The 14,702-nt window shown below is 44.8% G+C and overlaps 1 protein-coding gene across 3 annotated transcripts in view; it reads left to right on the forward strand.

Moving 5' to 3' along the window:
- The first annotated feature begins 285 nt into the window (after nucleotides 1-285).
- The window catches only part of LOC111838976 (uncharacterized), a 30,485-nt gene continuing 16,068 nt past the window's right edge, over nucleotides 286-14,702 (forward strand). For 2 of the 3 annotated variants that reach the window (XM_023802479.2, XM_023802481.2), the window contains exons 1-6: nucleotides 286-495; nucleotides 720-1,064; nucleotides 1,242-1,343; nucleotides 3,917-4,012; nucleotides 4,181-4,273; nucleotides 14,063-14,134. In XM_023802479.2, the coding sequence (XP_023658247.2) occupies nucleotides 426-495; nucleotides 720-1,064; nucleotides 1,242-1,343; nucleotides 3,917-4,012; nucleotides 4,181-4,273; nucleotides 14,063-14,134 (778 nt within the window). In that variant the 5' untranslated portion in view covers nucleotides 286-425. The remainder of the gene's footprint in view (nucleotides 496-719; nucleotides 1,065-1,241; nucleotides 1,344-3,916; nucleotides 4,013-4,180; nucleotides 4,274-14,062; nucleotides 14,135-14,702) is intronic. The other variant, XM_023802480.2, reaches the window with a different exon arrangement.

Here is a 14,702-nt window from a genome sequence, read left to right on the forward strand (position 1 = left end):
CTTGCTATAGCTCGCATAATAAAGGTGCCCACTCCAAGCAGGTTAACTGATCCACACGGTGAAATGTTATAACTGACGTGACGTGCAAATGAGCGATAGAAAACCAATCGCACAAATGTCACCTTTATTTTTATTTATTTTTTTCGTGATGGTGGTGTTATCTTAATCAGCGGTGATTATTTATAGTAGTACCTGCGTCCAGATGTAGACTTGCAGCGGCTGGTTTGGCAACTTTTTTTCTTATTCATTTCCTTCATTTCGTTTCCTTTCCATTTGGGTTACAGTTCAAAGTACGACCAGAACTGAAGCCAAAAGTATGGACGGAAAGACAACATTCTCTATAAAGATACAATTACATTAAGTCAAACGTATAGGCCTATATATTTAAAGTATTAAGTAGCCTAAACAATTCCCGTCGTATAGTAATGGAGGAAATGAAGATAATAAATCTCAGCGTGAATTTGATCCTGTTCGGGTTCGTCATTGGCACTGATGGTATGTAGCGAAGTACCTGATAACTCCTATCTTCTCTATTCATATGCTGTTCGCAAAATAATGTTTAAGATTAACGATTATGTTTTACGACGAGGATTCTATTTTTGTGTACTGATTAACGTTTAAATATATGCTTACCAGATAAGTAATTTATAATGCATTATTTGTTTCTTGATTACTAGTCACGAATCGTGTGAATTTTATGTATTTTGTTGCTGTGGTAGGTTTCCTGCTACACGGCTCGGCTGATCCTCTAACAGCGCAGTTGAGAGGAGCTGTACTGCTTCCCTGCTTTGTGGACAGACCCCTGCCTTTGGAGGAGCTGGAGGTGGAGTGGAGAAGGACTGATTCAGACACCATCGTGCACCTATTGCAGGGGGGTCAGAGCAGACCTGAATCACAGGGGGACGCCTACAAGGACAGAGCCCACTTCTTCTCTCAGGAAATCCACAAAGGCAACTTCTCTCTGCTGCTTGAGGGTGTGAGGACTGCAGATGCAGGAGTGTACAAGTGTGTGGCTTACACAGAGCAAGAGCAAAATGAAACACAGGTAGTAATACAGGGAGTAGGTAAGTGATAATTCTGCTACAACTTTTCAGGCAAGCTACAAAAGCAACAGCAGTTTTATGTTACATGCATTTTTCATTAAACGTAAAGTTTCATATTAATTATTTTATACTAACTGGAGGGTTGGACCTGTTGAATGTACTCGTAATGTAAACTGAATGTAATTCTTATTTTTTTAGGTTATTCATCCTTACACTGGTTGATTCTGGTGCTGTGCATTACTGTCACACCTGTAGTCCTGGTTACTGGTGCTTTCTCTGTATGGAATTTGATAAGACCAGGTAAGTGACATTAAAATGTGACTGCACTTATTTCAGTTTTTATCATTTGTTTATTTTTACTTTTCAAACCATTTCTCTTGGCCAAGATACAACAGCAAATTCTGGGCTTAAGACAGGACTATGTGTACAGGGGGCGCCTGTCTATTACCAGGCTGATTAATTTAACAAAGGCCTACTTTTATCATGCACCGACAAAATTCACATTCAGGCGTGGACAAATTTGTTGGTTCAAACTATGTTTGGAATAACTTGAAACTGACAAAAGTTTAATGGCATCCCTTGTTTATTCCATATTATATACTCTATATTGCTTTTGATTACTGATTCAGTTGAATTTTACATAAAAAAAAATGGTATGTCATGACCTGCTCGTCCGATCCTCCTGTGTGCCATGCCCCCCTCATTTCCCTGTGTTAATTCTTGATTGTGATCACCTGTTGCCTGTTATTTTCAGCATGTCCTGTGTATTTAGTCCGCGTCAGTTTTCCCCAGGTCTGTCATTAACGTGGCTTTGCTGTGTGCTCCCATGTGTGCTGTCTGCCTTAAATAAAACCCCATTTCATCCTATTCACTGCTCTCGCCTGCTTCTCCGCTCACAGTCATCACAGTATCCTTAATTTAATAATTGTGACACCACCTTTTGTAGCAATCACTGCCAACAAGTGATCTCTGTACTTCAGAATGATATGTCTGCACATGCCAACAGGTAGTCTGGCCCACTCTTCCTGAGCAAACTGCTGAAGCTGTCTCAGGTTTGAAGGGTGGCATCACCAGACTGAAGTTTTCAGAACTCTCTAGATGTTCAATAGGATTAAGATCTGGGCTCATGGAGGGCCATTTAAGAATAGTCCAATGTTTGAGCCATTGAGTGCCCTTAGCTGTATATTTTGGGTAGTTATCCTGTTGGAGAAGCCATGACCTGTGACTGAGCTTTGTCAATCACAGGCAAGGACAGAAGCAAAGGCAGGCATGGGGTAAACCAAAAGGGGCTTTATTAAATACAAACTACAGATAGGGCAAAAGGAAATGGACCACGGTGGTCAAAACAGGGTAGGGAGGATCAGACAAGAGTACAGGACACAGGGCAAACCAGGAAACGAACACAGACAGCAACATTAATGACTGGACTGGGGAGCTCAAGAGAGAAAGGCACTATACACATCAATAATGAGGGAGCAGATGAGAAGCACCTGGGGTTATCCACACAAGGGCTGTAACAAGAGGAAAGATTAAACAAGTAAGAGGTGTAGTTTATTAGAGCAACACAACAGATAGAACAATGGGGAAGTGATGCAGGGTGTGCAAAGCTTTCTGACACTGGGCAGTATGGTACACTCCAGGATGCCTTGGTAGTCTTGCCCTGCACAGATTCAAGGTTCCCATGCCAGATGCAGCAAAGCAGCCCCAAAACAAAACAGAGCTCCCTCCATGATTCACAGTAGGTATGGGGTTTCTTTTAAAGCTTCATTTTCCTTCTGTAAACAGGAGCTGATGTGACTGACCAAAGAGCCCCAGTTTTATCCAATCAGTCTTAAGGATTAGTTTCTCCCAGAAACTTTGGGACCTGTCAACATCCATTTTGGTGAATTCCACTTTGGCTTTATGTTTTTCTGTCAATAGTGGAGCCCTCCTGGGTCTTCCATGGAGCACATTGTTCAAAATGTGATGTACCTTGACCATGGAGCTCAGCTTTAATGGTTTTGGATGGTTTCCTTGACTTTTTTCCTACCATCCACACTATCCTTCTGATCAGTCTGGGGTTGCATTTCCTGTCGTGTCCACGTCATGGGAGACTGGCTACAGTCCCATGAACCTTATACTTTAAAAAAAAAATAATATTGGTAAATGTGGTGACAGGAACATGAAGCTACTTAGAGATGGTCTTATAGCCTTTACCATGGTTATCTATAATCTTCTCAGACAGCATTCTCCTTTGTTTTCTCTCATCCATGTTCAGTGTAGTGCACACAATGATACCAAACAACACAATAGCATGTTCTTTCCCTTTAAATAGGCTGGATGGCTGATGAAAGCTTGAAGGCACCTGTGATACTAATTAAGGTCAAACACTTAGTTTGAAACATGACTAAAATGCAAGGATAGTCTCGTTAGGGGCACCAACAAACTCTCCATACTATTTCAGCATATCTTTCTAAAATAAACAACAAATTATTTCATTTCACAACTTTATTGGTTTACCTACTCATATTCTAAAGGCATGCAGGTATCCGTTAGACAATTGCTTTTAACTGAATCACTTTTTAGGAGAAATGAAGCGTTGTTTCAATGAGTTGTAAGGGTACCAACAAATTTGTCCAAGTCTGTATCTGTCAATATATATTGCGGAACGTTTTAAAGGAAGCCCAATTAACTTTCATCTAAAACCAATGTCCTCACTGAAACTATACCCTCTAGTGAAACTGATAGTTTGACATTTTGCACTGGGAGTCTGTAGGTGAGCTTGCAGCAGAAAGATGATATGGGATTGGTTGTAGATCAGTCAACTTTGAACTGTCATCAAATGTTAAAGAGGATGTGGCTCGATTGGATTTTACTTTCTGTATATACTGTAGGTGAAAGCAGGCAGGCACTGTTGTGTCACTGTTCCAGTGTCATAGTTCCATCTGTAATGATGTCCTTATCATTCACTCTGTGGGGTGTTGCTGAAGGTAAGTATAATTAAATATAATAAATTGAAGGAGAAGGATGTTGTGAAAAGTGAAGCAATTCATACAGGAAAGCTTATGTAATTGGAATGCAAATCTAGGGCTGGATCTGTAAACACTACAGCAGGAAAAGATTTCCTCACTGTTAACTTGTATAACTCAATTTCATAGGATCCATAGAAGAAGCTGTCACTTGTGTTGTCATCAGTCTTACATGGAACCTGGTGTTGTTTAATGTGGCACCATATAATGAGTTATTTTCAGGTATGTTTACATATTTCCAGTTGTTGCCTTTCCTCACATACCATGTTAAAATAAAATGATATGAAATACAAGATAAATGAAGTACACAGACTGTCTCTGATTTACAGGTGGGTTCTGTTACAATAGACGGCGTTTGTTGATATGGACGTCTGTCGGAATAGAATAATCATACTGGTATTAGGTGTGAGAATGAGACTGGGAAATGTGTGTGAGGCTAGGATAGTCATGTTGCTATATAGTACTGTACTTTCAGTGTTTGAAAAGTAATCCGGTACAGATTCCAAATTACAAAGCTAAAATATAATCAGTAATGTAATCTTTGGATTACTTGAAATAATGTATAATCTAATTTGATCACAATTGGATTACTTCTGTACAATGACCTTATCTAATTGGAGTTATTGGTTTCACAATATAACTGGGTGATATAAACAACATACACTCAGTAGCCACTATATTATGTACTCCTTGCTAGTATGTGGTTGGACCCACTTTCGCCTTCAGAACTGCCTTAATCCTTTGTGGAAAAGATTCAACAAGACATTGGTCTCGTGTCAACATGGACCATCACTGTCTTGACGGCAGAGCGAAGCATGACCCTGAATGCAGACTGTTGCTGAGAAACCCCATAATAGGGCCGTTTATTAAGTAGTGGAGGGATGAGCAGAACCGCGGACAGTGAGACAATGACAGAACAAGAAGCACAGGACTAAGAGACACTAATATACCTGACTAACAGGGGAGTAAACTCAAGGCAGGTTTGGCTAGTTAACAAGAGGGCAGGAAGAAGAGATAAGACTAACGAGCTTCAGGCGCGGCTGATTAGCAGCCACGCCCAAAGGCAATCACTGGGAGCAGACAGGCAGGGTCCAGCTGGACATCCCACCCTGGACATACCAAGACAGCCAGGGAGGGGACTCAAGGGATCGGATGAGAAGACGAGCACATGGGGCCTGGATACTGGGCAAGACCAGGGATGCTGGACAGGGTCAGACACCAGATGCAGAGACTCACAGGACTGAGTACCTGGGGAGACAAAACAGAACCAGGAACAGGACTAAGCAGACTATACCAAAGGGATAACAGAAGACCTAATAGGGGACATCTAACAGGTGAGACCATGAGACAAGACAGGATGTTACTTGTACCCAGGGACAGACAAAAGAAGGGCGAGGAACTGTAGGGAGGACAGGCTGAACATACTGGACAGAGATAAGGCAAACACATGGAAGAACATGCACAAGTGTGGACCACCAGGAAAATGGGCCAGGACAGTATGACAATACAGGGTGTAGACCACAATTAGGCAGGAGAGGGGGAGAAGTCAGACTGAGGGGCCTGGAGAACCCCAGGGTGTTGGGTGTCAGTCCCACAGTGTAGATCTTGCTGGGCTTCGGTGGGTCAATGGGACTTGGTAACATTCTGGGATTTGTGAGTCTAGGATCAAGGCAGGAACCTAGACAGGAGGCTGGGCAAGGACCAGGACGGGAACAGTAGGATGCCAGGGAGACTGCAGGGCCAGAATTGAGAGACAAGGAAGGAACCAGGGTCAGAGCTAGCCATGGAGAAGTCCACAGGACTGGGACAGGAGTGCACCACAGGAGCCACCAAGGCAGAGGACGCCACCGGGGTGTCATGGCAGGGGGCTGTGACTGCCAAAGGACCTAATCAGACAAGAACTGAGACCTGTCCAGTCCGTCTCCTGAATGCTTGTCGGTACTGTGGCGTCCCTCGTGACTTAAAGTGGGGAGCACCTGAGTCCGGGACAGCAGTCAGGACCCATGGTATGGGGCTTAGGGTCAGACCCATAGGGTCCCATTCCAGATCCTCTACCACAATCTTGTCCAGGGAACCGTTTTAAGGCAGGTGGTTTAATGGTCGGTCACAAGTCCAGGAGCGCCTAGGGGATTTGGTAAAGGACTGATGGTGGCCAGAGAGCCCGAGGCACGAGGTGGGTGTCAGCAAGGGGCCCGGCGGTGTGGAGGGTGTAGGTGAGGGATGGAGACGAAGCACAAATCAATAAGGCGGCAATGGGCTCGGTCAAGGAGGCAGGAGTCGCTGAGGCAGCGGCCTCGGGAAAGCGGGCAGGTGAGCAGGCCGGCAACCAGGCAGGTGAGCAGGTCAACGGGCAGGCAAGAGCTAATATGGAAGCGATGGCTGCAGGCGAACAACACATAGCAGTGACCTCTGTGGGTGAACAAAGCAAAGAGCAAAGCTGGGATGACGGCAGCGAGCAGAGCTTGATAGGCACTTCTGGAGGCTGGCGGAGTTCAATGGGCGCATCTGGAGGCAGGCTGAGCTCGACGAGTGCTTCTGAGGACAAGCAGAGCAGAGCACTCGTGGGAAGTCTGTGGCCTTATCAGGGCTAGTAGCCTGTGAAGCTGGCAGGAGCAATCTGGGTGGCAATGACCTTGGGTGCGCATTCAGGAGCCGGCACGGAGGTGGCCACCAGCTAGCAGACAGGAGCAGTTGGAGTGACTGATGCAGGCCGTGGGTTGGGCAACCACAGACCGAGCACAGGAGTGGGTCGGTCTTTCCAGGGCTACATGCAGATGGAACAGGCAAAGCGGCTTCCTCAGGGCTGAGTGTCAGGGAAGTGACAGAGAGCTCATCCAAGCTGAATATTAGCGAAGCCATGGAGCACTTATCTGGACCAGGCACTAGCATAGCAGCGGGGAGCTCATCCTGGCCTGGTGTTAGCGAGATGGCAAGAAGCTCCCAGATCGGGAGCCAGGGGTGAGGAAGGAGTGGCGGTGGCAGCGTCACCTGGACTTGGTGCAGCGGTGGCATCTCCTGGGCTAGGCGCGGTGGCAGCTCCTTCTGGGCAGTACCAGGCAGCAGTGTCTCCTGGGCAGGGTGCAGTGGCAGCGTCTCCTGGGCAGGATGTTGGCTCCACCCTCCCTCTTTGTCTCCGCTTTCTAATACAGGAGCTGACTGAAGACTTTGGGGAGTCAGCGGGTGAATAGTTGGCTGGCTACAGTGAACCAGAAGGATGATCTGAGGTGACGGGTGGCGCTCAGACATTTAGGAAGATGGGTGAAGCTTGGCAGGTACCTCAGGAGACTGATGGGGCTCAGACACCTCAGGAAAACAGTGGAGCTCAGCGGGAATCTCTGGAGAAGGACTGGATTGCCCATTCGCCTTTTTCCGGAGGCAAAGCACCTCCTTCATGCTGTAGGCAATTCGTTACAGCTCCAGGGAGGACGAGAGTGGGGAAATGGCCAACAATCCCCGGTTGATCCATCCCAGTAGATCTATTGTCTCCAGACAGGTCTGGATGAGGGGGTTGTCAACCAGCCTCCAGTACAGCTCTTAGAAAGTAAAGAACTTGGTTGCCGAGACGGGCGAGGTACAGTCTGTTTGATTTGATGTCGACGCAGCAAGTCGGCAGCATCGCGCTGCATGGCGGACATTGGTTTCCAGGAGCACAGAATCAGCAAACGAAAGGTTGGAGACATCCTCATTGAAGCCAGTCTATCTGCTTCCAGAGCCAATCCTCTTCAGATATCTGCTGGTCTCCTCATCAAATGAACGACCCCCCGGATTCTATTTGGTTGTTGTCACACGTGGGGTCGAGGACAAGATCATCACTGGGAAAAAGGGTGAGCAAGCACATCCAGACTGGGTTCGGCGGGTCCAAAACACAGCTGCAAGGTCATTTGGTAGGTTCTGTCATTCTGTCACGATGGAAGGCCGAAGCACAACCCATAATGCAGGCTGGTGCTGAGAGACCTTGTAATAGAGGCATTTATTAAGCAGTGCAGGCACGAACAGAACCAGGGACAGTGAAACAATGAAAGAACAAGAAGCATAGGACTAAGAGATGACAATATTCCCAACTAACAGGGGGGTAAACACAAGGCAGCTGTGGCTGGTTAACAAGAGGGCAGAAACAAGAGGTAAGACTGTGGCTGACTTAAGACAGTCGTTTAGAGTGTCTGGCAGTATGCTGTCTGAAGGGTTTGTGGCTGTGCATCTGTCCTTGTAGCCAGAAAGAATCTTTACCCCCTGCCACATGCATCTGGAGTTGTTACTGATGAAGTGTCCCTCTGTGCACTGCTTGTACCTGTGCTTGGTCCCTCTCCCTCCTAAGGCATCTCCATGACTCTTTGTAGGCCTGCAAATCCCCACATTTAAACACAGAGTCCTGTGTTCTGAGCAATGTCCTCATCTTGCTGTTAAACTATGGTTTCTGGTTGGGGAACACTTTAACAATTTTTATTTCTGACACAATCTCAGCATAGAATTTTATATATGAAAGGACAGCTGGTGTGTATCCCTCCAGGTCTGACTCCTCAGAAAAAATTCTGTAGTCTGTGTCCTCGAAGCAGTCCTGCAGTGGCTTCTTTGGTCCATACTTTGACTGTCCTCATGAATGGTCTTTGTCTACAGCTGAGTGGTTTGTATGCTGGGATCAGGGACAGAGATAGATGATCTGAGAGTCCCAGATGTGGCAGAGGGCTGATTTTGCAGGCATGTGGAATGTTGCAGTAGACTTGATCTTCTTTTCTGTTTTCGGGAAGTTTACGTACTTGTAAAACAGACTTCAAGTCAGCGTAATTAAAATCCCCTGCTGCTATAACAATGCTGTTTGGTTGTACCAACAAATGCTGGCTGACAGAGTGGTGTAGCTTCTCCATGGCTAGCATAGCATTAGTTTGAGGTGATGCATAAACAGCTGCCATCACGACTGATGTAAACTCACTGGGCAAGTAGAAAGGTCTGTACTGTCATCAAGTACTCAATATCTGGAGAGCAGTGAGTGACCTTGTTGGTGGCGTTTGTACACCAACTATTGTTTATATAAATACGAAGTCCACCTCCTCTGCTCTTACTGGAGTGGATAGTCCTAACTGTCCCGAGGATGGTGCAGCCCGCTAGCTTGATAGTAGCATTCAGGGTGTTCTGGTCTAGCCAGGTCTCTGTAATTATCATTGCATAGTAATTCAAATTGTGTACACAATGTTGTACACAATCATTAGCAGCTCTGTTCTGCTGTACTGTACATATGTGACTGCTAATACATGTTTAAAAACATACAGGAAAAACATTGTAAAAACTGAATAGCTGCCCAAACTTGAAGACCGTTAGGCCGCTGCATGTGAGTGCATCGCCATGGTTACTAGACTTCCTTGAATTCTCTGACCAAAATCAACATTGAGGCAGGCAGGTTGGGGTTTCTGTGGTACAGGAACGACAACAAAGTTTTTAAAATAGTGGGGATTACCGCTGTACCTGTAGAAAAGACTATGGACGTTTACCTTTCTGTTAATCTGTTATGTTGTATGACAGTATAGTTCCCCCTTTATTCTACTGAGGCGTGTTTATTGTGAAACGGTTGTCATGCGGTGATGACGTCATCAGCGCGACCACTCGGCGCTACGGGAGCGAGTGGCATATTTTTCGCCTGCCATCTCACCACCAGAGAACGGTTAATGAGCTACTTGTGTTGGTCCGTGCCTGTGTGCGTAAATGAGCAATGTAAGTTGATCTTCTAGCACTTTCAGTCATGTTAGGTTTGTACTAGAAGTGTTCGTTCATAAATAACGGATCATTTAGTTAATGTGGGGTTGTAACTTCTGTTGTGCATGGCATGTAGCATTACCTGTCGGAGCTCATGTTAGCTGATTAGCTCATGTGCAGTGTGATTTGTATGTGTATTGTGTAATTTCAGTTTATTTGCATCACTGAATGGATTTGTATTCATTTCCTCTGCTGTAGGACCACACACTCACGCCTGTACAACCAATACAACCCAGTTATATATCATCCTCTGGTCTCGTCACTGTCTTACTTCCTGCATGCACTCCGCTCCATCATCTTGGCCTCAAGTAGTGTTCTGGCCAACACTCCCGATTGTGTGTGGTGGTAAAATACGGACAGCCCTTACAGTCCCTCAGCCTATATTATCTACCCACCGCTATCTCACCCACAGTACCAGTGACAGGTTGAATACCTCTGTGAACACTGGCGTTAGCCTGTTGGCGCAGGCTCTGAGGATTCTACCTGAGATGCCGGTAGGTCCTGCTGCTTTCCTGGTGTTCACTATCTGGGGAGCCCTCCTCATATCACAATTCAAAATGGTGAAAGCATTTTCCACTCTGACATTACTGTTGCCGTCACCACTGCCAGTGGACCAATAGTGCTAGCCACTCTGTTGGAGCTGTAATTCTAGTTTTTGCCCGTAGTGCCACTTCGCCTCCTTCACCACTCTGTGCATGCTGTAGCATGCAGCTTTATATTCCTCCATGTTCCCGGTGGCATGCCCTGCATTGTAGGCAACTGTGCGGGATTTCATAGTGTCACGGATGGTCTCATCCATCCACGGTTTCTGGTTGGGAAACGTTTTTATAGTTGTTTTCTGGGCTGAGTTGTCTACTAGTTTCCCAATGAATCCCACAACAACTTCCATAAACACATTTACACATTAGAGGTGCACTGGAACATGTCCCAGTCTGCATCATCTAGAGCAGGGGTGGACAGTCTTATCCGCGAAGGGCCGGTGTGTATGCAGGCTAAAAAGTCCTCTAAGTAGTAATCTAATTAGGGAGTTGCAGTAAAAACCCACATACATAATGGCCCTTTCAGGATAAGATTGCCCACCCCTGATCTAGAGTGTCCTGAAGAGTGACCAATGATTGGTCCGTCCAGCATGTGATCATCCGCTGAACCAGGGCTTCCTGTTTCAGCCTTGATATATTGGCATGTGGGAGATGGCAGCATGGTTCGATTGGCCAAACGGCAAATAATATTGTGTCTTGTTTGCATCTCTAAATGGGGTGTAGAAGTGGTCCAAGATCTTTTTGCCTCTAGTGGGACAACTGATGTGTCAGTGAAACTTTGGCACTGCCTGTTTGAGATTGGCACTGTTAAAGTCCCCCACCACAATGAGAGCAATGTCCTGATGGTGAATTTGGTGTTGTGTGAGAGCCTCATGTAGTTCACATAAAGCAGTGTCTGTCTTCTTGAGGTGGACAATATATGGCATTGACTCTAAGCAAGGTAAATTCCCGAGGAAGGTAGAAGGGGAGATATTTAATGATCAGAAGCTCCAGGTTGGAGGAGCAGGATAGCATGAGAGGGACAATGCTCACGCTGTTGCACCAGCCGCTGTTTACCATGGGACACACATCACCTCCTCCTGATTTCCCCAACTTCTATGTTCTGTTCATGTGGTAAATAGAGAAGCGCTGAGCTGACTGGGTGGCATGGTCCAGTACTGCTGGGTTCAGCTACTACAGGTGAAGCAGAAGAGGTTGCAGTCTTGTATGTCCCTCTGGAACTTGATCCTGAAATCATCAAGCATGTTCTCAAGAGATTGTACATTGGCTAGCAGGTTGCTGGGCAAGGAAGTGCAATGTGCATGAGACATCAGTCTGTTTTGGATGCCAGCTCATTTCCCTTTCAGTCGCTGCTTTGGGATGTGTCCATTGTTCTTTTTGAGGATCTTGTTTGGACAGCATGGATCTGGCGAATGGTGGGTGAGTTGTGAACCAATAAGGATAAGTGTGTTTTTATAGCATTTGATTGTAGCCATTGTGAAAAGAGAAAAAGGTTAAAGTAAAGAAAAGCATAAAAAAACAACAAAAAATAGTGGGTTTGCAACATTCATGATGGTGGCTAACTTCACCAGCACCTGAAGTGGCTATCTCTGATAATAATGAAAAGGCCTACCTGGAGGAGTCCTGGAAAACTGATACCAGGTCAAGAACCCCTTCCTGGACATCAGCAAGACAATGGAGTTAATTGTGGACTTCAGCACAAAGTCAAGAGAGCCCCACTGGAGAGAGTGGACCTGTCCTGGTCCTGTCATACCAAGACCCTGGAGAAGAAGGCCTGCCAGCATTTACACCACCTCAGACACCTCAGGGACTTCAAACTACCTACAAAGCTGTTAAGAAATTTGTACTTCCAAACCACTGAGAGCATCCTAATAGGAAGCATCACAACTTGGTTCGAGAACTGCACCATGCAGGACGGGCTCTGCCAAGGGTAGTGCGATCAGTGGAGTGCACTATTTGCACCAAACTCCCTGACCTGCAGTCCATCTACAACAAGTGGTGCTGGAACAAGGCCAGGAATATAGTGAAGGACCCCTGCCTCCCAAACAATGGACTCTTTTCTCTCTTGTGATCAGGGAAGCGCTTCCATTCCCTGAAGGCTCATACAAAGAGAATGAGGAACAGTTTCTTCTCGCTGCCATTCGGACCTTCAACCAGGGCCAGACCTAAGACTGACTTGGTTTAATCACCCCCAACCCCCCATTACAATCATATTTATTACTTACAGGACTACCTCTGTCTGCTGTTGCACTGCTTTATTATTGCTTATCAATTTGCACATACTACTGTTGTTTTTATGTCACTGAGCGTCGAGAAATAACATTTCTCTGCAAGTTATGCTGTGTATGATTGGTGTGTACCAAATAAAATTTGAATTTCGAATTAGAGAAAAAGACATCCCAGATTGAGCAAGGGAGTTTGGTTGCTGTGATCGTTCCAGGCTCGTCCCGACAGTGTGTTAACAACAAGACAAATTTATTGCAAACACTTACAACACAAGCACGACTGTAATATAGGCTTTATAGCTTTTTTGGGGTGACAGCAACTTTGCTGATGTGACTGTTCCATTGTTTTCTTGATGGATGAATGTTATACTAATGCAATGGCCCATTAAGAAAAATAAAAGGTGTAATACACCGAAGTACATCGCCGATGAATAGAGGAAATCAAAAAAATGCCGGTGGCTCTAGTGCTAATATCTTTAAAACTGTCCAAAGTTTACCCCTCTCACTACACTGCTTGCATTTGTGTTTGTTGCAATACATCTCCCATGGTCTGGTGGAATATCGCTGCTGTATGCATGCACAGACCACAACCATTTGCATCCACAGTCAAATGTAGTATGAACCCAAGATGCACGACCGTCCCCAGCCTGAAAGCACATGCAGAAAAGTGAAGTTGTACGTCAGGGACAGTCTGTACTTAACTGATTTTTAAAGAATATTTATCTATATTGAAAATACTTAGTAGTAACTGAAATACTACTGAAGTACAAATCATAAACAAAATGTAGTGGCTACTTGAGATAAAAGATGCGTTACAATTAAAAAACAAACACAAGATCAGTAGTTCACTTCTGTTATTGATTATCTTGTTCCTTCAGTAGATCCTTCTGTAGGTCACTAAAGTTGACAGAATTAACAGATACAGTGACAAATATAGTTACTGCCTGAGGTAAAAGATGCATCATGATTCATTAATTAATGATTGCATTATTGATGTTTCTGGTTAATTAATGCATAAGTAATAGCATGATTTTTTAATGAGGTGTCTCCATGGGTTTCTGCAACAAATGCTGGTATTTGGATTTTAATGGTGCATTCTTGTTTAATTTTTATAATGTTCTTTGCTTTGTTATTATATTATTTCTTCGGCATACTACTACAACAATAGTGTTTTTCAAATTCACTGTAATACACAACTGCAGATTTATGTTGAATCCGAGTAGCTCTAGTCTGTGATGGCATTCATACAGTTCTACAGTTAAGTGTATCCAAAATCATCCCCTTTCCAATAAAAGTTTAACCTGACATATTCTTTATTATGGTATGGTTGCATAATTAATGCAACCATATCATAATATTGCAACCAATAATCCAGCTTATCCTGTAAGTGGGCACTAGGATGCCTGTCCTTGGCAGCACAGGGCACAAGACAGCGGACACTGTAGACAATGTGCTCAGGGTCTTGTTCTGTTTGAAATGTAACTTTTGTATTAATTCCACAGCTACCTGGTGCACAGTTAAAAGTGAATCTCTGAGACTAGGAAATAACATCATTTTCATGACTATAGGTACAGGTAAGTTTAAATGTACATGATGAGGTAAAGCAAATAAAAATATCAGTTACTGGTAAAATATTAAACACACTGTGGTGCATCTTTGAAGATGCCAAACATACTTAAGTATTTTAGCATGTCATGCTCATTTTTATGCCAGACTTGTGACCTTAAGACAGGCACGGAGTGGGACAAATTTTCAGCCCGTAAGCTTTATGTTCAAGATCATCCCATTTTGTGTTTATTCTAAGGGAGCTTTGATAAATAATGGCAAAATTCAAGTCTTATTATCCCAATAAATTTATTATTGGTATTTCAAAAAGACATGGTGGTGCAGTGGTTAGCACTGTTGCCTCACACCTCTGGGACCTGGGTTCAAGTCTTTGCTTGGGTTACGTGTGTGGAGTTTGCATGTTCTTCCCGTGTCGCCGTGGGGTTTCCTCCAGGTACTCCACTTTCCCCCCTCAGTCCAACAACATGCTGAGGCTAATTGGAGTTATTGGCTAAATTGCCCTTAGGTGTGCACGTGTGAGGGTGCCCTGCGATGGGCTGGCCCCCTGTCCAGGGTTGTTCCCTGCTTAGTGCCCAT

Source organism: Paramormyrops kingsleyae, chromosome 10 (assembly GCF_048594095.1).
Source record: "Paramormyrops kingsleyae isolate MSU_618 chromosome 10, PKINGS_0.4, whole genome shotgun sequence".
Taxonomy (NCBI): domain Eukaryota; kingdom Metazoa; phylum Chordata; class Actinopteri; order Osteoglossiformes; family Mormyridae; genus Paramormyrops; species Paramormyrops kingsleyae.